The sequence below is a fragment of the Planococcus citri genome, chromosome 4 (assembly GCF_950023065.1).
Source record: "Planococcus citri chromosome 4, ihPlaCitr1.1, whole genome shotgun sequence".
Taxonomy (NCBI): Eukaryota; Metazoa; Arthropoda; class Insecta; order Hemiptera; family Pseudococcidae; genus Planococcus; species Planococcus citri.
Window position 1 is genome coordinate 46,905,088 of NC_088680.1, and position 21,288 is coordinate 46,926,375.

The 21,288-nt window shown below is 31.6% G+C and overlaps 8 protein-coding genes across 11 annotated transcripts in view; 2 read left to right on the top strand and 6 right to left on the bottom strand.

The window, feature by feature from the left end:
- LOC135845460 (uncharacterized) overlaps nt 1–21,288 on the bottom strand; it is a 219,824-nt gene that overhangs the window by 194,132 nt on the left and 4,404 nt on the right. The gene's annotated exons all lie outside the window — the stretch shown is intronic.
- Nucleotides 180–1,832, bottom strand: Gmer (GDP-L-fucose synthase-like protein). The gene is made up of 6 exons (XM_065364048.1): nt 1,514–1,832; nt 1,320–1,434; nt 1,114–1,242; nt 803–1,016; nt 590–718; nt 180–514 (listed from the first exon to the last, which is right to left on the bottom strand). The coding sequence occupies exons 1-6, from the start codon at nt 1,657–1,659 to the stop codon at nt 276–278; spliced, it is 972 nt and encodes a 323-aa protein (XP_065220120.1). The 5' UTR covers nt 1,660–1,832; the 3' UTR covers nt 180–275.
- Nucleotides 2,160–3,730, top strand: LOC135845468 (PI-PLC X domain-containing protein 2). The gene is made up of 4 exons (XM_065364049.1): nt 2,160–2,384; nt 2,457–2,631; nt 2,700–2,982; nt 3,060–3,730. The coding sequence occupies exons 1-4, from the start codon at nt 2,291–2,293 to the stop codon at nt 3,444–3,446; spliced, it is 939 nt and encodes a 312-aa protein (XP_065220121.1). The 5' UTR covers nt 2,160–2,290; the 3' UTR covers nt 3,447–3,730.
- On the bottom strand, nt 3,731–6,198 carry LOC135845465 (PAT complex subunit CCDC47). The gene is made up of 10 exons (XM_065364037.1): nt 6,024–6,198; nt 5,654–5,912; nt 5,466–5,579; nt 5,224–5,389; nt 5,032–5,159; nt 4,793–4,951; nt 4,525–4,715; nt 4,279–4,444; nt 4,070–4,204; nt 3,731–3,996 (listed from the first exon to the last, which is right to left on the bottom strand). The coding sequence occupies exons 2-10, from the start codon at nt 5,897–5,899 to the stop codon at nt 3,892–3,894; spliced, it is 1,410 nt and encodes a 469-aa protein (XP_065220109.1). The 5' UTR covers nt 5,900–5,912; nt 6,024–6,198; the 3' UTR covers nt 3,731–3,891.
- The window catches only part of LOC135845466 (NAD kinase-like), a 53,962-nt gene continuing 39,128 nt past the window's right edge, over nt 6,455–21,288 (top strand). Inside the window, exons 1-5 of one of the 3 annotated variants that reach the window (XM_065364041.1) lie at nt 6,455–6,600; nt 6,665–6,789; nt 6,960–7,110; nt 7,451–7,533; nt 8,663–8,755. In XM_065364041.1, coding sequence (XP_065220113.1) covers nt 8,676–8,755 — 80 coding nt within the window. In that variant the 5' untranslated portion in view covers nt 6,455–6,600; nt 6,665–6,789; nt 6,960–7,110; nt 7,451–7,533; nt 8,663–8,675. Of the gene's footprint in view, nt 6,601–6,664; nt 6,790–6,959; nt 7,111–7,321; nt 7,338–7,450; nt 7,534–8,203; nt 8,564–8,662; nt 8,756–21,288 lie in introns of those variants that run through there. The other 2 variants (XM_065364044.1, XM_065364043.1) reach the window with 2 other exon arrangements.
- LOC135845476 (uncharacterized) lies at nt 12,019–13,971 on the bottom strand. Of its 2 annotated transcripts, XR_010558759.1 has the most exons (7): nt 13,787–13,971; nt 13,556–13,705; nt 13,345–13,471; nt 13,136–13,270; nt 12,968–13,052; nt 12,680–12,888; nt 12,027–12,579 (listed from the first exon to the last, which is right to left on the bottom strand). XR_010558759.1 is itself a non-coding variant. In XM_065364057.1 (6 exons), exons 1-6 carry the CDS (start codon nt 13,832–13,834, stop codon nt 12,795–12,797), a joined length of 639 nt encoding a protein of 212 aa, XP_065220129.1. In that variant the 5' UTR covers nt 13,835–13,918; the 3' UTR covers nt 12,019–12,794. The 2 variants fall into 2 exon arrangements, 1 of the variants encoding a protein (XP_065220129.1); XM_065364057.1 differs by having other exon boundaries at nt 12,019–12,888; nt 13,787–13,918.
- On the bottom strand, nt 15,256–16,747 carry LOC135845473 (putative odorant-binding protein A5). Its single transcript, XM_065364053.1, has 7 exons — nt 16,591–16,747; nt 16,360–16,518; nt 16,129–16,255; nt 15,912–16,046; nt 15,743–15,812; nt 15,556–15,671; nt 15,256–15,465 (listed from the first exon to the last, which is right to left on the bottom strand). Exons 1-7 carry the CDS (start codon nt 16,636–16,638, stop codon nt 15,449–15,451), a joined length of 672 nt encoding a protein of 223 aa, XP_065220125.1. The 5' UTR covers nt 16,639–16,747; the 3' UTR covers nt 15,256–15,448.
- Nucleotides 18,659–20,171, bottom strand: LOC135845471 (putative odorant-binding protein A5). The gene is made up of 6 exons (XM_065364051.1): nt 20,014–20,171; nt 19,767–19,928; nt 19,542–19,680; nt 19,268–19,450; nt 19,086–19,191; nt 18,659–18,999 (listed from the first exon to the last, which is right to left on the bottom strand). The coding sequence occupies exons 1-6, from the start codon at nt 20,059–20,061 to the stop codon at nt 18,885–18,887; spliced, it is 753 nt and encodes a 250-aa protein (XP_065220123.1). The 5' UTR covers nt 20,062–20,171; the 3' UTR covers nt 18,659–18,884.

Genomic DNA, 21,288 nt, shown 5'->3' on the forward strand with positions numbered 1-21,288 from the left:
AGCTAAATGAAAAAGACACTGCAATATCATTTTTGCAGTCGGTTTTGTAGAATAAACTTTTTGAGTCCTTTTTTTAGAAACCCTCTCACCCCCTTACTCAGCAATCGCCATTTATTCTACATAATTCAACCATTCGTATTCGTAATATATTCGTTCCTTAATTGATTTTCAACAAAACATAATTTTCAAACAACTTGTTTATTGTTTACTTAGAACGGTTTTAAAAAAAGTAATATAAAAATAACAATTTGAGCGAATTTAGACGTTAAAATATTCTACCGCCTTGCACTGTCGTAATTTTCAACAAACCAATTCACCGAAGTTTTAATCGCCTCAGGAAGAGGTGTGAATTCAAACTTTTCTTTCATCAACTTCCTCAACTTATCATTACTAGCAGTTTTCTTCATTTGACCGTTTCCTGCTGACGTATCATATTTTAGTTCTCCCTCAAATCCAATGGCTTTGGCGATCAATTCTGCAACTTCAGCTATCGTAACCTCATCTTTCTCGTCAACTGAAAAATTCATCGAGAAAAATTATTTACGAAACTTTTCTATGAAAACAAGATAGGAAAGTGAATTATCAAAACCTGATAGGATGATTGGTTCAACTTCGTCGTAATTTCGCAGAACCCATAAAAATAATTTAGCTAGATCGATAGAATAAATGAATTGCCTCAGAGGTTTGCCTGTACCCAGCACGTGAAATTCATTAGCACCTGAGGGGGAAAAAATTACCCTTCAGCTATGAAAGTGTTTTAAAATATTATCAAATCGAATACTTTTAATTAGGTAATAGGTACCTTGTTTCTTGGCGTTGTACAGTTTATGAATAAGGCCAGGAATTACATGACTACTTTCTAAATTGTAATTGTCATACGGACCAAATACATTGCAAGGCACAACAGCGGTATATTTTTTACCATACTGCTCGGAGTATCCTCTATTGTAAACATCTATCATTCTTTTGGCATAACTGTAACCGAAATTCGAGTTATGAGGAGGCCCGTTATGAATCTGCGGAATAAATTCAGCTGAGTAAATTACGCTTTCTAGTACTCGCACAAATGAGACAAAATTACTCAAGGTAAAACAGTTGAATACATATATTTACCATCGTTTCGTCGATCGGATACGACGTTTTGTCAGGGAAAATACAAGTTGATAGACATGATACTACTTTTTCCACTCCAGTTTGAAATGCAGTGTTTAATACATTATCGTTGATCAGAAAATTAGTCCTCTGAAAAGTGAAATGACAATGTTTTAATTTTCAGCGAAATATACCTTTACCATTACACTCAGAGCAGATATACTAACGAAGTAGTCCAGATTATGAGACATGTTATGGAATAATCCGCCAACCATGGCTGCAAGGTGAATAACGTGAGTAGGCTTATAAGTTTCGAATATTTTTACAGTTGCTGCTTTATCGCTGAAAATTCGTACACGTATGTTATAGGTAAGGTGTTACAAATAAGTGAAACTTTCGATGAATATTCAAGTGTCATTACCTCAAGTCACCATCTTTGGATCCGAGGAATACCCATTTTTCACTCGGATTATTCTCTTCTTCAATCACTGCTTTGATAGCTCTACCAACCAAACCAGTTCCGCCGGTGACGAGGATTACTTTGCTTGGAGTGTTTTCTCCGGACATTTTTATTGTTGAAAATGTGTTTGCTGTAGAACTTGATGTATGGGGGAAGGAGAGCAGATAGAAAACCGCTGGACACGTAGTGTAAATTTTATGAAATAGTTTTTATTTCCGAGAAATCGCGTAGAAAAGAAAAATATGTAGCGAAATATGAAAAATATTCTATAAATTTTTTTTATCAACACGGTCGAGTTGGTTTGATAAGGCAAGGCACTCGGTGTTTCAATGAATAAGCTTCCGAAAGGAACTTTCGTAATCATTCTGTATTTGTCGTTAGTCGATGAAATTTGACGTTTTTTGCAATTAGAAAATTTCAAGTTGATTTTAAATACGTTTTGTAAATTTTTTTAACAAAAAATTTGGAACAGTTTGAATTTAAAACACCAAAAACTTTCTGTCAATTTGATCGTATAATTTTTTCAATTCCACAAACTGCAACACTGATACTAATAAACAAACAAAAGCTTTATCATTCTTTCTCAATTGATTTTTTCGATGTTATTCATTAGGGCACGAAATTTTCTATCGTTGAACGAGAACAATAGTTAAACAAAGCTTCAGTTCAACGATATCGTGTAGTAATATTCATTATTTCTCAAGTAGCCGTATTTCTTTGTTATATTTGGTGAGTAAAATGGACACAAAATTATCGTTGGCTAATGCAAATTGGATGAAAGATTTAGACCCCAGATTGAAAGATGTCAGCATTTGTTACTTAGCTATTCCAGGTATGATTTCGTTTGAATTTGAATGCTTAATTCAGAAACCCTCTGGATCAAATGAATCATATTATGTTTCAGGTTCACACGACTCTTTGTCTTATTCAATTACACGACAAAACGGTTTATCTCCAGATGCTCCCAACATAGCTAAAATATTTGGTCGTTTCTTAGGCAGTTTTATGGGACGAATTACCTTCAACTGGTGTGTAACCCAATCTTTGGACATCAAACAGCAGTTTCTATTTGGCATCAGGTATAAATACTACCCCACGAGTCGATAAAAGTAGTCAACTTGTGCTAACGAGTTTCCTTTGTATGTAGATATTTTGACATACGAACTGCTCGAAAAGGATCAAAGTTGTTAGCTTGTCATGGCCTATATGGAATGGAAGTTATTGACGCTTTGGAAGAAATAAACGAATGTTTGAACGAGCATCCTGAAGAAGTAGTCATCTTGGATTTCCAACATATATACGATTTCACATCTATGGATCATAGATTTCTGATGGGAAAAATTCATTCCATTTTTCAATTCAAGTTATGCCCTGAACCAAAAAACGTCACTGATGTAACTTTAAATTGGCTGAAAAACAATCGTTATCAAGTAAGAAAATACCACCGAGTATTGTAAACAACGAATTTCTGGCATCAGAATTTTTAAATCAATATTTTCGGTTTCAGGTGATCGTAATTTATAGGACAGATGAAATTGACTTGACGTCATATTTGTGGCATTCTTCAAAATGGATAACTTTATGGCCTAATACAACAAACCTAAACTATTTGTACAATTATCTCACTGAAACGTTGAGAGATCGTCCCGAAAATACAGGTTTCGTCTCTCAATGCTTATTTACTCCATCTACTGCGTTTATAACTTTCCATATATTATCTACATTAAAGAAAAAATGCTGCATAGAATGTGATTTGAAAATTAAATCTTTATGGATTAAAAAACAAAAATCGTTGAGACCAGACGGCGTGAATGTAGTTATTGCTGATTTCGTTAATTTACCCCATTTTGATTTCTGTTCAACGGTAATTAATATAAATAATTGTAGTCTTTAAATGACATTACGTTTAAGATGCTTTTCGGCTGTGGCTCTATTTCGTTTTAGTACTTTTTAAAATGCATTGCATACCTGGCGTTTTTATATTTTATAGTTTAAATTTTTAGTTACTCGTATTGTGAATTTTAGTAGTTCTTATTCTGTGATATGATTTAATACCTAATATTGAAATTTTATGAATTTAAATTGTACGTGAATTTTAAAGTGTAAAATACATGAATATGTTACATTATTTTACGAAGAATTATGTATCTTGGAGAAAATAAAAAATTCTTATTAAAATTACTGTGTAAAAATATATATTATTTAAACACACGAAATTTCAAATTTTGAACCAACAAAAATACATATTAAGAATAAGTCATAATAATATTATAATACAAACTAAATACCCTTTTTATTGCTAATGAATAATAACCAATGATAAACCGAAATGAAAATGACTACAAGGATTTTACTTTCAGTTGTTTCATTTTTGGTATTTTCTTCTTCATTTGTTTCTTCATTTCTTTTTCTTCCCATTTCCTTTGCTTATCGGGATCATCTTCCTAAAATATTCAAAAATTGGTATCGTTAAAACGAAACCTAGGCATCAAAAGTGCAAATCATTCGATATTTTACCTGTAAAATCCTCTCTTTCTCTTTACGTTTCTTTTCTTCTCTACGAGCAGCGGCTGCTTCGTTTCTAGCCAAATGGGTAGTTTTCAAAAACGCTTCTTCGATACGTGTACGATTTTTATCAGTTTTTTGTTTTCCCTTAAAAAGAATTAATCGTTAAATTAATAAAAAAAATTACGAAAATGTTTCGAAATAAATGACGAATTACCTACCTCTTTACTTAATCTAAAACGCCTAATTTTTTCTAACCAATAAAAGACTAGAGTCATCAAGGGATACATATGTTCCGCAACTTCTTCAGCCGATTTCCCGTTATCGGGAATAGAAAATCCAATGAGGAACATTCTCTTAAACTCCAACTGTTTTCCAGGATTATCTCTATATAAAAAAATATTTCAAAATCAATTCACATTTCTCGACAAAACAGTAAAAAGATAGAAATGAGGAAAAAAACGTACTCGGGAGATTTAGGTCCAGAATACCTATCAGATATATGAACGTAATCGATGAGATCAGCGTATCTGTTAAATGCAGAAATCGTTTTGGCATCTAGGAAACTAATTGCGACTTCGTTTATTTCACTCATCACATTAAAACTTGAAGGTAACTCGTATTTTTCTCCAGGCCTACGCTCAGGGCAGAAAGTACTCTGAAATGTACAAAAAATAACAACAATTAGACACCAGCAAAGGTAACTCGTAGATTCTCTGTAATTTTTTAGCTCACCAAATCAACCATTTCTTTGACTAATTTACCAGCATTCTTTTTCGAAGCAACGCAGAAGACGTAGTTATCCATGTCCTCTTTCGCAAAACTAAACTTAATGTGAATTTGATCCTTCTTTTCACTGAAGTAATTGGATAACACTGATATCAAATCTTGTCTCTGAGAATAGCAAAAAATATTACGACTTTATTCGTGATTGCGTACAGATACAGTTTGAATTTATTTTCTTGAAAACCTACTTTTTGAAATTTCAATTCTACCAGCATTCCTTCGCAACAAGTTCTTCCACTGCACCATAAGGTGAATAAATGTTCACTTTCTTTTGTAACAGCATTACTGCTAGTGGTCGTCGCTTTTCCATCATCGCCTAAAATATGAAAAATTTTATCACATCATGTAAAACATCGGAAATATGATTTCAGTTTACTAACCAACAAAGGCAAAGTTATCATTCAACAATGATTTATTGGTATTAAACCAAGCGGTAACCATTTCAGAATTTTTATGCTTTCCGATGATGAAATTGGTGAAATAAATAAGAATACCCATTAACAGAGCAACTTCGACATAATAATTGAAGTGAACATGACCAGGTAACTAAAAACAAGATTGAAAAAATTAATTACAACGATCTTTAAAAAATAACGAATACAGGTCACAGATGACCTTATACCTGAACGATGGAAATTTCAGGGCCACGCTTCGATGTTTTCTTAGGTGCTTCGCTTGTTGTTTCGTAACCTTCGAATTCATCTTCATCGTCGAAATGATCGAAATCATCTACGTCCTAACGAAATCAAAAGTTTAATATATTTATGCTAAGATTAAGGATCAGGAAACGTGCTTGAAGACAACGCTTACCTCGACAACCACATCTTCTGCAGTAAAAGGAGCGCTAGGTGGAGGAGGTTGCTCCGGTTCGGATTTTTCATCTTCAACTTTGATATCTACTTCAAAATCATCATCTTCATCAAATATATCGAAATCGGCGAATTCATTCTTCTTTAAATCTTCTTCTTTCATAAAATCCTTATAGTTGTTGCTCGCATCGGCGAGATAGATCAACGCTGGAATAGCGAGTAAAGCTGCGACAAAATACAGCTTCATTTTGTTGAATTATCTGTAAATTTCAAGTACAAATTCAATGAGTCACGGTGACTATCGAAGAAGCGATAAAGATTAGGGAGCGACTATGAAATTTATGCCCTTCGAAGACCATTTCTGTACTTACGTTTGTTCACTTATTATCACGGTATTTGTTTTACAAAACGATACATTGTACGAATAAAAACAATAAAAATGTATAAAAGTACAAAACTTACACTAATTACGACTAAATTTAATGACTATTTAAGAACCGACACAAAATTTACTTTTTATCAAATTGAATAACCGATTTTCAGATAAAAAAGTGTTACGTGTGTTGCATTTTTGTTGCCTTGAAATCGTTTCATTTTTTTGGACCACCAGGTGTACGTTTACCTCTACATTGTGTACTAATGCTATCCGCAACTGATAAGAAAGTCTACCGAAATCCAACAAAATTTATAAAATAAAAGTTTTGCAGTTTTGATTTGCGCCAACTTTGAACTTTTGCATCTGCTTTCGTCGTTTGTTTTCAAAAGCTTTGAAAAGCTCAGCTTCTATTTAGGATATGGATCTTGAAGTACAGTAAGTCTACTGCTATTTTCCTTCTTCCTAACTAGTGTACAAGAAGACGTACCCAGTGCAGAAGAAATGAAATTTATTCTTGGACTTCTGTTTTGGAGCTTTCACTGTCATCATTTGAGTTCTGGAAAAAGTGCTGAGTAAGTATTTTACATCTTTACAAAATGAAAAGAAACTGAATTAGTAATAATTTTCCTTTTCCAGGTTTGATTGAGTTTCGATTCGAAATGCTCTAGCAATATAATTTATGGAAAAACTCGCCGTCGTTCCTGCTTCGGTGACTTCAGTCTTGTCAAGAAAATCTCCCTTCAAGATTTTCAAGAAGATAGGTAATTGTCTCCGTAGTGCACTCATTTCATTATCAGTGCTCATTTTCGAATTGAAGAATTGTTCACATTTTTTGTGATATTTCGAGCAATATCTCAATGAATTTTGATATTTTTGTTCGAGAGGAAGTCTACGTAGGTATTCCTAGATTCATACGAGTTTTTGCTTTCAGTTGTGCAGATACCATACAATTATGAACAATCGCTGCTAATCGCTTTATTGGAGAAACAGAGATCATTAATGGCAAATCTACGCTAACATGCAACAGATGAAAAGCTCATCGATTGAAAACTATAACGTGGACTATTAATGGCAAAAATGGGGTAATTAATTTTTCAACATTTTATTGATTTATTTATTAGCTATTTACGTCATTTATTTGATTTTTTGTCGTTGCGTGCTCGTTTGTAAATTTTCTATTCGATACTTTGGTCTTCGATAGAAATATTAAAATTCAATCGTTACAAGTAAATTTATATTGCTCTGGTCAGTATGATTTTTATCGTCGTTGTGCCATAAATTAGCGGTAAATTGACCCCTAGTTTATAAAGTAACGTTTTATTCAGTTGTTTATAATCCTTATTTTTTGAATGTAGCGATTGTCTTGAAATTAAGGTGTTTTATTCTGTAATTGAGTGAAATATGTAATTTATTTGTCAACAGTTAAACAGATACATATTATTTCGGAAGACCCATTGGCTAAAATAATGCATTCGAGAGATTTCTCAACTGAAACGGAAGAAAATGTAAGTCGAATCGTCATTCTATCACATATGATAGGAATAGCACTTCGCATTCGGGTAATTTATTGTTTATTTTCTCGTTTTTAAAATTCATTCATTTCTTCTGGTGATTATAAACTAAATATACTTATTCAAATCCTGTCGATGGATTCGAATCTCTCCCTGCGGCGATTATAAATCAAAACACTATCCCAAAATAGTAGGTAGGTATTCTGTTTAATTATACGTTTCTGTATCGCCAACTGCAAATTCGTAAATATCATTGATATCTTAATCACTATATAGTTGATCAGAATTATTATATTTCAGTAATCGATAACAAATCTTTTCAAAAACAATAAAATATATCTCAACAGCTCCAACAAATGGTTCAGACAGAAGAAAGGAGAAGTCTCCAAAACATGAATATATCACTCGAGGCGTAGTTGACAGTTCATATTTATCTATATTTGCTTTCGTTAAATCTATAATTAACGTATTTTTTTGCCAATAAACCTGTCAAACGGTTTCTATTACAACAATCTAATTGAAATTATTTTTCGTTAACCAGTTTCTATCATTTTTTACATTCTACAATAACAAATAAATAGTCATTTGGTTGGTAAATTCAACCAGTATAGAAGTGTAGGTCTGTGTCTGTGTATTTAGGTACAGGTAACTATGTACGACGCCCCTTGTACTCTTCCATCAGTCTTGTTTCAACAACGTGCTACATGTTATACATCTATCTGACCACTGCTGGAGTATAGATAGTATTTTTTTTTTTAGCTCTTTAACAAACGGAAGATGATATAGGTGACGTCATTAAACAATTACCTCAGTTAAACTGATTTTTAAAAAACACGCTCGCGCAGTATTTATTTCAAAGCATTGGTGGTAACCGGTTATTTGAAAGATGAGAAAATAATATATAAGTCGGTGCTATTTTTGAGTTTTTTTCGTCTATTAATTAAACGGTTTGTGTGTGTTTTTTTTTTTCAAATCGCTTTTGTTTATATCGACGATTTTTCCGTTATTCGATACAATAATCACGGTATTATTTTTTTTTTATTTAAAAATTTGTTAATTGATAAAATTACCGAAATGTTTCAAATTTGGCGTATTTAATTGTATGTGTTCGTTTTTTTTTCAGAAGTTTAGTGAAAATGAACCAGGAAGAGTTTCAGCTCGAGTCTCCCAAGAAAACTGCTGTCACTAAGTTGCAGGAAAAATTACAGGGATTCAGGTAGGATGATTAATAAAATCGGTTATTTCACGTATTAATTTTTTTATCATAATTAGTGTTGTTTTCAAATCTTGGTCTATCGCGTGTCGAAGGTCGTAATTTTTCTGAAAGGTGTTGAGAAAAAGGAAATAGGAATATTATTACGACTTCACAAGTGTAGGTGTTTCTATGGTGTTTTTCCATTTAAAATATTTAGGATCGTAATAACGAATACGTTTCGTGATGTACGAGTATTTTTCCAAGACTTCTGTGCCTTATGTTTTAGGCCTGACTTGATCTTGTTTCAATATTTGATATTTGAGAATTTGTTTTTCAAATTGTGAAGTGAAATTCATAGATCTTTGTTCCATAAAAAACATTTTCTTGAGTACATTTTCCATTATCAAATAGCTTGTAAAATGTCCTTAATTGAAGTATAGTTTTCATTTTGTTCTAAAAATTGCTTCCTTTTTATATATCAATTACAACAAGTTCAAAAATTAATATTTTTTGTTTTTTAGAAACGTGTAGGTACCTTGTTATCATCATTTTGATGTATATTTTTCGGTTTCACTTTCTAGTATGTACCTAAGTATTTAATCGATTTATTATACATTCTCATTTCGTTAATTTGCGCTTTGAATTTCCTTAATTAGGGAGAAAGAAGGGGAGGGAGTAAAAGTGACATTTCCTAGTACTTGGTAGGCGCCTATTTCGTGATTTATCTAGGTAATATTTCTTCGTATCCAATTTATGCATAATATTTCTTTGTACGTTTATTTCGACTCAAATTGAAGCAATAAATGTGACTATTTTCACCCTGATTAGCGGTAGGTTATTTTTCTTATGAAATTAAAAACTGACCCAATTACGTGAAAATGTTCCTACACGTAGGAAGACCCCAGACATACGGATATATGAAAGTAAGACCTTTCGTGTGATGTACCGAAGGCCAATGTCGCCATTTTAGTCTACACCTTAAAGCGCCGAAAACAATTGACGAAGGTGTGCAAAAATTATACAATTATACGTTGGTGCAAAATAGGTCGAGACGTTCATTGTGTTTTAATATTTTAATTTTATAACTCGCCGCGGACGAAATTGGTAAAAAGCGCGCACCTCCTTCGGTATAATTATACTGTCAAATCGAAACTTATATGCCTTTTTTTTCTTCTTTAAAGGACGTATTGCGAAATATGAAAACCACTAAAACATATTACCCTGTGGAACATTCAGCACAAAGAATTAACACGAATCATTGTAATAACACAGGCACGAAAGTCGATAGATAATAAGAGTGTTGTACTCGTATACCATTGGTAAATTGTATTCTTCGAGCTGAAATGACTACATTAGTTAAGAATAAGATCGAAGCCAGAGGTCATCCGTATTGTTCTGTTTATTAGTGTAGTACTCCAAGAGTACCTATAAGAAGACTATTCAGACTACTCGGTCATTTTAGGTTCATCGTACAAGAGATATTTTTTTTCTCTTTGGTGACACTCAAAGTATGTACCTAACGAGTCACATGAGCAAATTGATTCTAGTGGGTACCCATCTTCTATTTTCTGGAAAAATTTTCTCTATGGTTTCAAGAAGGGAGTTAAGTTCGTTGTGGGGTATTTATATTGAAGAAAGTTAACGATATTTTTGTCTTCTATCTTGATCGGATTGTCTCCAATGGGGCATTTACATATATTCCGAGAAATATGAAAGATTTCAATCTGTGTAAAGTGATCTGCTACATATCGCTTATTGTTTCTATTTTAACCGAACTGTTTCGAGTGAATTTCTCTTTAGGAAAGTACCTATACTAGTGGGCGTGTGTCTGGTTGATTTTTTTTTTACATTGTCGATGTTTCCTTTTAAACATTCGTCATACCAGCAATTGTTTTCTAATTAAACGTAGGCGATCTGTGTTAATCATCGCCATATACGTGCACTAGTTGGTGGTTTTTTTGGGCTATACTTTTAAGGTGCATTGGTAGTATAAGGATAAGTTATGTATATATGTGTGACGACCGACGTACCTACCTATATAAAAATTTTCAAAACTTATATCGCCGCAGATAATTTATTCTTTGTTGGCGAAACATACTCTCGTATGTCTGTAGATGTGCTTCGGAAATCTACATAATATTATGCATTTTTCATGGAATTCGTACACGCGATATCTACTCGTATGTTTAAAGGGGGTAAATGAGAGACGATATTTAAACCTGTAATTTTTAATAATATAGAATTCGTGCGGTTGCTTCGATTGTAATTGGGAATCGTTGCTTTGGGTGTCACGCATTTGCCCTCTTGTTCGACGTGTGTTTGACTTTGACTCTTCGGAATTGATTTAAATGGTCAAGCTTTTGTGAATTGATTCGAATTTTGTAGTGAGGTTAAACTTTTTTACGTTGACAGCTCTTTCTTGGGTTAGAGTTTTTCTTCTGAAGAAAAAATCCGATAATTATTGGTATTAAAGTGATGGGCGGGTTGATTGAAGTAGACATTAGTTGGGAAAATTTCGTGTTTGGAATGATTTGATTCGTGGGATTGTTTTTTTCCTGATAATCTGGAATTTTTAAATTTTACGTTGATTGTGTTCGGGGTGTAATTTTATTTAAATTTTATGACGAACAGTACCCTCTTCCTTCTCTCATTGTAAAGATTGACTTTCTTGCTGTTTTTTGGAAATAGGTACCTATATATTTGTTGGTCTGTCTCATTTGAAATTGTTAACCTGAGCCAAGATGTAAATCACTATAACGAGAAAAGATGAATAGTTTTCTTACTTTGACAGTTTCCTATCTTTCGGAAGAAAAGTCTGCAAAGCCCCATTTTGAGACATCTCCAACGCACTTACTCGGTTATGAAAATTTCTGAATGTAATGTCGTTGTTATTAGGTAATTTTATATTCGAGCTTTGGTTTGCCCAAAAAACTTTGTCTGTAAATGTGAAGAAATTGCGATTCGAATTTTAAATTTTTTCTACGTTTAGATGTTAGATATTTTCTTAAATTATTGCTTGAAACGTTGTGTAAAAAAATAAATTCTTATTCAACTAATTTTTCAAGCTAATATTTTGAAGGTATTTTAGCAAAATTCGTACAATATCAAACAGTTTCTGTGCAATTTCCTGAAATTTCCCCCGCTTAATCGATAAATTTCGAAGATTTTGAATGTTTTAAAAGAAATTTCAGCAGATCTTACATTTTATGGTAGATTTTTTACTGATATTAATTACATATGCGCTATTTTTCAAGATTTTATGACACGTCAGCAAATATTTCAGTCATTTCAATTGCTTCTAAAAATATGTGGTTTAATTTTATTAGCTTATTTTATGGAATTTTTCACAATTTATTTTTCTGGTATTTTACATAAAATTTTTAAATGATTGATTCTGATTAAAATGTGTTTCAAACAGAGATTTGGTTTTTCACATCTTTGAATTTGGACAGCAACAATCAAAGGAAAGACCTGTTTTAATGCTGCTTTTTGTTTGTGGCTTGATCTTTGGGTCCTGTTTTTTATTAAAAAGTCTTCTCCTATCCTCTCCTCAAACAATAAATTGAATCGATTACATTTTGAAAAACAAAAAATGTTGCATGTAAAATTTTTTGGCTCCTCTCCTGAGAAATTATTAAAGTGCTTGCTAATATTAACGTCCTGCCAATAATAAATTGAAATAGTGAAGTAGGTATTCTTGACACCTCCCCCTCAAAAAAATCTTAGAATATCTGAAAACATTAGAAAAGCAAAAAATTGACTCAAGTATGCAATTTTGACCGTCCCTCCCCCGCTTTCTCTTGACAAAATCTTGAAGTGTGTTTTTTTTACCGTTTTGGAAATTTCTGAAAAAATGAGAATTTCTGAGACAATGAAATTATGCTTTTTTTGGTCAAGGAAAAACATTAATCGATCATTTATTTTCTGCAATTTGAATTTTCTTACGTATTTTTATCAAAATCCAATCTTTCAACTCGACTTGAGCTAATTTCCCGATATCATAAAGTCTGTTTAAATTATACTCTCGAAGGGATGAGTAATCTGAAACGAATTCTGCCAATTACAAGTACGAATAGAAAAATGTTCCAGCGACAGGACCAATCATTTTATGGTGATAAACGAAACTTTTAATCTGAGTTTGTTTTCTGAGCGTTCTGTTTGGGTGAAAAAAATTCAAAATTTTATTAAAGAAGTAAAATTATAGAAACTTCAACTTGAAAAATAGGTACCTACTTTTTATCGTATGGTTGCTTATGAAACATTGTCAAGTTGAGAGGACCGCGTTGTTCAAAAACGTACACCGTATACAAATGATACACTATGAAAAAAGGAAATTTAAAATATTGAATAAAATAATCTAGATCTAGGTAATAAGGTTTGCTAAAAATTCGTGTAACTTACTTTTATCCATTTGTCCAGCTACTCGTTGATAAGGCAGCAAATTCTCCCCCTTTGTCAAATTACATTCTTTAATATCATACACCAGCCAATGTTGGAATTGTTTATAAATCCAAAATGTTCGATTACTTTCCAAATCTGCGAAATCATATTATCCTCAATCGTGATGTAATTATTATTGCCTATCTATAAGGTGCAAATTGTTTACTGACTTGTGAAAAACATAGTGTACAGTTTATCTTTGCTGCAATTCCACGATAAATCAAATGGCTCTCTGAACATCCGATGTGGTAAAGCATCCTCTGTGTATACTGTAACCTCGCCATCGTATATTGTAAGCTACATATGAGAGACATTGCCTCAAATTATTCGAGCACAGGTAAATTCAGTTCGAAGAGTATATTATTTGTGATTTTCACTTACATTCGCTTCAGACTGAGGACATTCCGGAAACGTGTAAATATCGAGTCGTACATCTTCAAATTTTTCATTTATTGGTCTCGCTCTATCGTATAACATATCGTAAGTTTCATCTTGCATCGCTGGTCGGTAATAGTGAGGTTGCTTTGCACCCTAATTAAATAATCATTGTTAAAGTATATGCCCTTTTTAGTGACCTTTATTATAGTTAAGTATTATTTTTGGATTACTCACCCAGCATATTAATAAGACGTTTACACAAACGATGATTTTTTTCAGCATTTTTTCACAATATGCTAAACATGTTTTTTGAAATATTTTTTCATTAAATAAGAGCGTGCATTTCTTAGCGATTTCTTCGCCGATATTTTAACCAACGTATACGATTTAATTAATGAGATGATAAAACGTTTAATCAACTTGAGATAGGTTTTGAAAGTTTGGTGTTTTTTATGAATGGCCGACAAATTGTTATGTACTAATAGGCGCACCTTTTCGAAAGTTCAAGTTGGAAAATTTTATCAAGAAGGTGAATAGACTTTTTTTTTGAGTTGTATTGAAATTAAAAGTATCAAGACTTTGGATTTGGAAAATGATAACAATGAATTTGAATTTGAAAATAAATTAAACGAGAGGATCAAAAGTAATGAAATTCTTTAAATTTTTGTGTAAATAATTGCAATTGTTATTTTGGAGGATTTTCAAAACCTCAGTTATTTCTTTGATAGGTACCTACATCTGTGTGGAATTTTATCCAAAATGTAAATTAGATAAATATTATCAATTCAATTAAGGTACATACGAAATGTGATTACTTACCTTATGTAATCTTCAATAAATTATATTTTTTACCATAGGAAAGATTTTTGATTTCATCTCGAAGATGGGTAGGTAGAGGAACCTACTCATTAAGCCGTGATGAGATCATTTTAGGCGAGTGGAAATGAGAAAAAAATGACTTTAGGTGGTATATTTATTTCAAAATTGAAAATGTTTATTTCGAATGATGGATGAGGAGGAGGGGGCGATAAAAACTATGAAACGCTGCGATCAAAGTCCTGCAGGTATTTTTAAACAGTTCAACAAAAATTCTGCCAAACTCCTGCATTTTGACAAGGAGATTTTGTTGGACATCCTGAGAAAACTATTTGGGTGGGAATGAATTTTAACTCATATACCTACTTTTTAAAATAGAAATAGTATAAACTACTACCTGCCTAAATTATAATTTTTCCAATTGTTTCTCATATTTAGGTAGGTACGAGTATTTAAATTCTTTCAAATGAAAATCTGATTTTACTTTTGAAAGATAAAGTAAGGTAAATATTTCTGCATTAGATACCTTTGCCAATTCAATGCAGAAAATTTCAACCAAAAAAAAAACAATTTTCTAGCTCATCTTCAAATTTTGAAACTTCGATGCTTAATCAAGAAATTACCAAAATGAAATATGAATTGTGGAATTTTTTGTTCAAAAGGGGGGAGCAGGGGGAGTTAGCGAGAACTATCGAAAACAATGTTGGAATAACTTGGCACCAAGCTTGGGCTTCAAAGTGTACCCCAAACGTCGTTTCAGTTTTAATATTATTATGATTATTATTTTTCTAAATGGAAAAAATACATATTCTCAAACATCTACTTCTCCAATAAGCTAGATTTTGAAATGCGTTTCTTCATATATTATAAGTGAAACTCAAAATCAATTTCTAAAAAATGATTCAAACCCTATATTTTTTTCATTATGTTGGTAAACCTTATAACTAATTTTTATAAAAGTCTTTCTGGAATCGTAACAATAATTGACCAAAATTCATCGTTTTAAATTGTCAGTTATTTCAAACTTCAAAGTCTCGGTGGGTTTCCCAATTTCTTGAAAATTCTGATTTTTTTCACTCACTATTCTGCTTTTGGAGCTGAAATAAAAACAAGGCATTTTATTGCGTGTTCCTGAAGTGTACGTATTCGGTATGTCTAATTTGTAAATATGAAATAAAAATGAGTACTTGTTGCTCCATTATCGTCGTCTACGAAAAATGTACGTGAGGCGACTAGGTTATCAAGATCAGTCATTTTATACTTGGCGATAAATTTGTCGACGGTGGTGAAAATTCGATTCGGTCTACAAACAAGTGGTGTTAGAATTTTCGTAACTGGATACTTCACTATTGAAGTTGTATATAAATTACCTACTTGTTACGTTTTTCTTCAAAATCGATGTAACCAGGTTGTTGAAATACAACTAATCTGTAATTAGGGCGCCCTGTGTGATTTGAAAACAAAAAATTCAATCGCTTAAAATTTAAAATTATTGATTTGTGGTGCACAATAATATTGTGTGAAATGAAAAACATGCACTTACAAAGTCCATGTTGTCCGATCGGTGGAAGATATGGGATTATTTCTTCTCCTTTGTCCATTTGACAACCGGGAATATTACCGACTACCCAATGATGGTATTGGTAGTAACCCCATACATCAAAATCAACCTTAATGTCTGAAAATGGTTACACTTATTTCATATTAAAAGAATTTGAAAAACGTGCTGGTTAACGAGAGAGTAATAAATTGAAGCTTACGAGATAAGAAAAATAAATAAGATTTGTTCGAGTCACTTTCCCAGGTGAAACGCGGTTGTTTTTGAAATTCACTGGCAGGGATTAAAGGCTCTTCGGATATGGTCTTATTCCAAAATATATCTGAGATCTGAACGAGGTAAAAAAAATTGGCCACTTGAAATTGAATTGTTGAGATTTTCATGTACAACAGATACCTATTATGGTACCCCAAAATTCAATGGTGAAACTTACGTTAACCTCGCCCCAAGGAGGGGGTGTCATCGCTTCGTAAATAGGTACGTAATTTTGAACATCTGAAGGGACGGATAGACTAGCATTATATATTCTTACAATATCCTGGTTTTTGAATTGATACGTTGTTCTGATCCTTTTAGTTATGCTGATGTCTGGCTGTAAACAGCATAAAATGTTCATATATTTTCATTTTTGATTAGTGGGTAGGTATTTAAGAAGGATACTTACAAAAAATACGAGTATAGCGCATAATTCGAGTAAAATAATCATAGACATCGTACAACAGTATTGAAAAATTCGCGTAATTCGGTCACCTACCTACATTTTCCTCTCACATTGACTCGGATAATGTGGACTGATAACACGTATCGGAAGGGTAAGTGTTTTTCAGATATTCAATCCGATTCTTAGATAACGATTGTGAGGAGATTATCAATTTTTGTCGATTTTTTGATTCCTTATTTTCGTTTATTTTTTGAGTTACCAGGTGGAGTGATTTTTTATTATTTTTTAATCCGTTACAATACCTGTGATTTTTTTCATTAGGTACCTATTATTGAAAAAAGGCTCAATTTTCTGTATTTCAGTAAAATAATACTTTGGGGAAAGAATTTTCAAAATAAGTAATGACATTTCAACATCATTTATTCTGTTTCAATTGCATCAATTTTTGAAATATTTCCCCCATTTTTCTGAAAATATGTAATATTTTTGAGCTTTTTGTTTTTCTTTTTTCAGTTCTTTTTTCTTTGACATTTTCACATCTTTTTTGAAAAATAATCAGCTCTATAACGTATTCATCCTGAAACGAAGTATGATTAATTATTCAACTTACTATTACTATCCACAAATTTAAAAAAACGACAAAAAAACACACGAAAAAGTGTAATTTTTCACTAAACCAGATGTTGTGATCTTGGTGAATGAATCACATCTTATTTGAAATTAATTCAAAGATGGAAAACATGAATTTATATTCTATAAATAAAAACAGGTGTTCTGAAAATAAAAGACATACCTAATGAAATATTATCAAAATATAAAATTGTCTTTTATTTATTTACTTCTTTTTTTTTTTATTAGTAGGTACTAAGCAAGTAGGTATTCAAGTTTTATGCTCTAAAAAATTCCAACTCGACCTGTGTTTATCTGCTTACGTAATATTTTTTTTAACGAATCGATTTGCCCTTCACTTAATGTTTTTTACATTTACGATCTGTAATTGGCGTGATTTTATTCATACCTAAATAATTTATGCCGAGTGCTGGCAATCTGAATTTTGGCTAAACCGTAAAAATTCCTACAGCTATAGAAAAATGAGTAAAATTTCAAGTATTGTAAACATTTTCAAAAAATCGAAAAATAAAAGAGCGGATCATTATTATTATTATTATTTGTATTTCCAATCGCATCATCAACGTAATGAGTATTGATAGACTATAGAAAAGAAAAATATTTATATGAGTCGCTAATGCAATGAAAATGAATAGAAATAGACTTCATTTGGTTTTTAAAACAAAGTTTTACGAGCTTAATGGTCTATCTCCAATTCACACCTCGATAACTCTTCTACTCAAGGTTTATTTTGAACATACAAATAGCCTCAGAAATACCTACATACCTACTTTTTACTAAATTCCTCGAAATCAATCTTGGCAGGTTTGAGATTTACTCATTTTTAGATGACTAACGTTACCCATTTCAGGAGGGCATTTAAAATCAAGAGTATTCGGATCGAAATTTTTCACATTCAGTTCTATTTTCATTCTTTACGTATTCGCCTCTTGAATAGCTTTCAATTAATCAAAATCTACTTTTTCTTTTTTTGGGACTTTTTCGCTTTCCATACATGAATTACTCGACTGAATGAATTACTGGGGGGTGGGGCTAGGTTTTGCGAATTAAAAATTGATTTTCAGAATTACCTACCTGATGTTTCATTATTGTTTCAAAGTAGGAGAAATTTGGATTCCATTTTCTTTTCTTTAGTTTTTTTCCATGTTGATTAAAACTATATTGAAACGTAAGTTGAAGCAGACGAGTGTATGATAATAATAAACTAATGTGTTTTTTTTTCTGTGCGAACTAAATGAGGTTTTATGTTGATAATATGAAAAATTAATTTTTCCATTTTTATTTTTACTTAATGAATTTATAATTTTTTTCGTTTTGATTACTGGCCAAGCTTTTGTGACTTTTTGGTTTAAATTATGACCTGGAAAAAACATGAATTAAAAATCAAAAAACTTGTCAGACGAATAAGTTGTTGCCTATCTTTCAAATTGAAGGGGTAATCGAGTATTAAAGACATGATTTATTTTATTTTTTTAAAAAACAAGAGTAAGGTTCCCTAACTTACCATCTAATCTCAAAAACATCGTATTAAAATAATAAAAAATGACTTAAAAATATTATTGCAAGCGTATTCAATTTAAATTAAAACTTAGTAATAATAGATTGATTGTATGTACATTTTCATATTCTTAATTAAATATGCAAACGATTTGCAACCTCTTCTCAATTTAGAAAAGTTTCGGTTGACCATCACCTTGTTGACGGAAGAAATTACCAGCTATTAATTCTCCTAAATCGTACTTGTCCATAAACTCCTCAATAGGAAATTCCCAACGGTGCGAACTAAAAAAAAAAAAATTAAAAAATTTTTTAAAAAAGTATCCCATTGTCCCTAATGTAAAAAAAGTTGTCATTCGATATCAAATTACTTATGGAATTTCCAATCAGGGAATAATCGAAATCGTTTACGTTCTTCTAAAGTAATCGAAAATTTTCTTTTTTGTTTGAACATTAAAAGCAGGTAAATACGGTGCTCTGAAAAATTAAAAACGTGCTAATATTCCAAAAAAAAATAAGAAACACGTGCTCGAGTTGACAAGTTGTATCTTACCGTTGTTTTCCATCGGTTTTGGGGCGATGTAATGGAACAGTTCTTCTCCCTTGTAAAAATCACATCCTGGAATATTGTAATATAACCAATTATGGTATTGTTTCGCTCCAATTAATCGACCAGGTCTAGGATCATAGTATTCAAAATTGTCAAAAGGCTTTGTATAATTCGTCACGTTGATATCTGCAGAAAAAAACATCATCACTCTCATCAGCCTTTGAATCTCTAATACTTGATTGACCACCAAAGTTCATATTTGAATAAAATAACTTACGAGTCATGAAAAATGTATAATACAGCAAAGGGCTACATTCCCATTCAACTGACGGTTGTTTTTTTGTAGCATATTCGTGAAAGGTCTCACCATCTCCTTCTTGTACTCGAAATTTTAAAAATACCAAAGGATAGGTTACCTATAGAAACGTGGTTTAATTTTAGAATCATTTTTTCCCTTTAAATTTAATTAACTCGGAGTTTTTAAAATCTTGCTGCATCTTACGTGTAATATCGTAGTTGGTAATTTTGGAATGACATGAGGTACTATTCCCATATCTACCATCTTTTTGAAGACTTTCGGCTGAGCTTTTTCTTGACTCTTTTCTTTTTTGGTAACATGGCGTACTTTTTGGGCAACATTTTCTTCTGCTCGGATACAAATAATCTGCAAAATAATTCATGTATGTGAAATACCTTCGGCTTCCTTTTAGTTCCTTTTTGTTTTCTTGAAAATATTTTCCAGTGCTTACCAAATTAGCTACTAACGCGAAATAAATACATGTACTTTTTAAATACATTTTTTTTTATATAAACATAAAACACCTCACAAGGTGAGGTTTGAAAAACGAACGAGTGGAAAAAAATTGTCGATAATTTTTTTACGAAGATAACAGATCATTTTTTTAATTGAAGATCTTATCAAATCGTTGTAGATTGAATAATTGAAAAATATCCTAATGAACTTCTTTCTTTATACCTACCTAATATCAATGGAATCTTGATGTAGGTAAATAGCTAGAATTGATCGAAGCCCTGTATCGATCTTTTGATCTCTAATTCTATTGGAAAAAATTGATTATTCTTGTTATTTTTTCGAACGACTTCTTAAAAATAATTTTTTAATGAATCTTCTTTGAAAATAACCAACTTTGCAGATAAGTATTTTAATGAGCGAAATCAAGATAAAGAACGTTTCAGAGCAATTTTCTGTTTGGAAAATTGGATTTCGATTTGTTTTTAGAATTCACGACTTTAAAAGTACTTACTTAGGTTCTTTTCATTTTTATATTTTTAATTTGTAAGTAATGGTTGAAGATAGAGGAAGGTTGGAAGAAGTGAGATTTTTGAGATATTTGTTTTTATATCAGAATCAGATATTGAATCGTTGTAGGTGCATTTGAATGACAAATTCATGAGTTAGGTGTAGATATTTACAATCACTGAGTTCATATGTCTCAAAAATTTCAAAAATTGGGGAACTAAAAATTTATTAATTTTATATTATTGTAATAAATTAAGTACAAAATTTGATAACTTCGATATACCTACTTATAAATGAGTTACAATATGTACAAAAATGAAATACGAAAATAAATTAACTTATTTTTAAGAAAATTGATCAACTATGTGTACACTTGGTGTTGGTGAAGGCAGCGATTAGGAAAATATCTTGGTAGTCAAAGTATTGAAAAAGTTCTTCACATACACATAAGGACAGTACAGCTTCAAATTCCACTGTTGGTGAAAAAACAAAACGATAGCAAAATGATTAGATCGCAATTACATATTTTTTTGCGGGGTACTTGAATTTTTAAAAATCGATGGGCAATGAAACAGGAAACTAACCTGTTGTTCAGGAATTGTCACTACTCTCATATAATTTCCGGCCAACAATTCTGCATTGAAATGGTCCATAAATTCCATGATTGTGAAATTTGAACGGTAAGCGCTGTACATAAAGAATGAAAAATGCACAGGTCAATTCGATTCTTTTGAAAATTGGAACTGATAAAAAAATCGAGAAA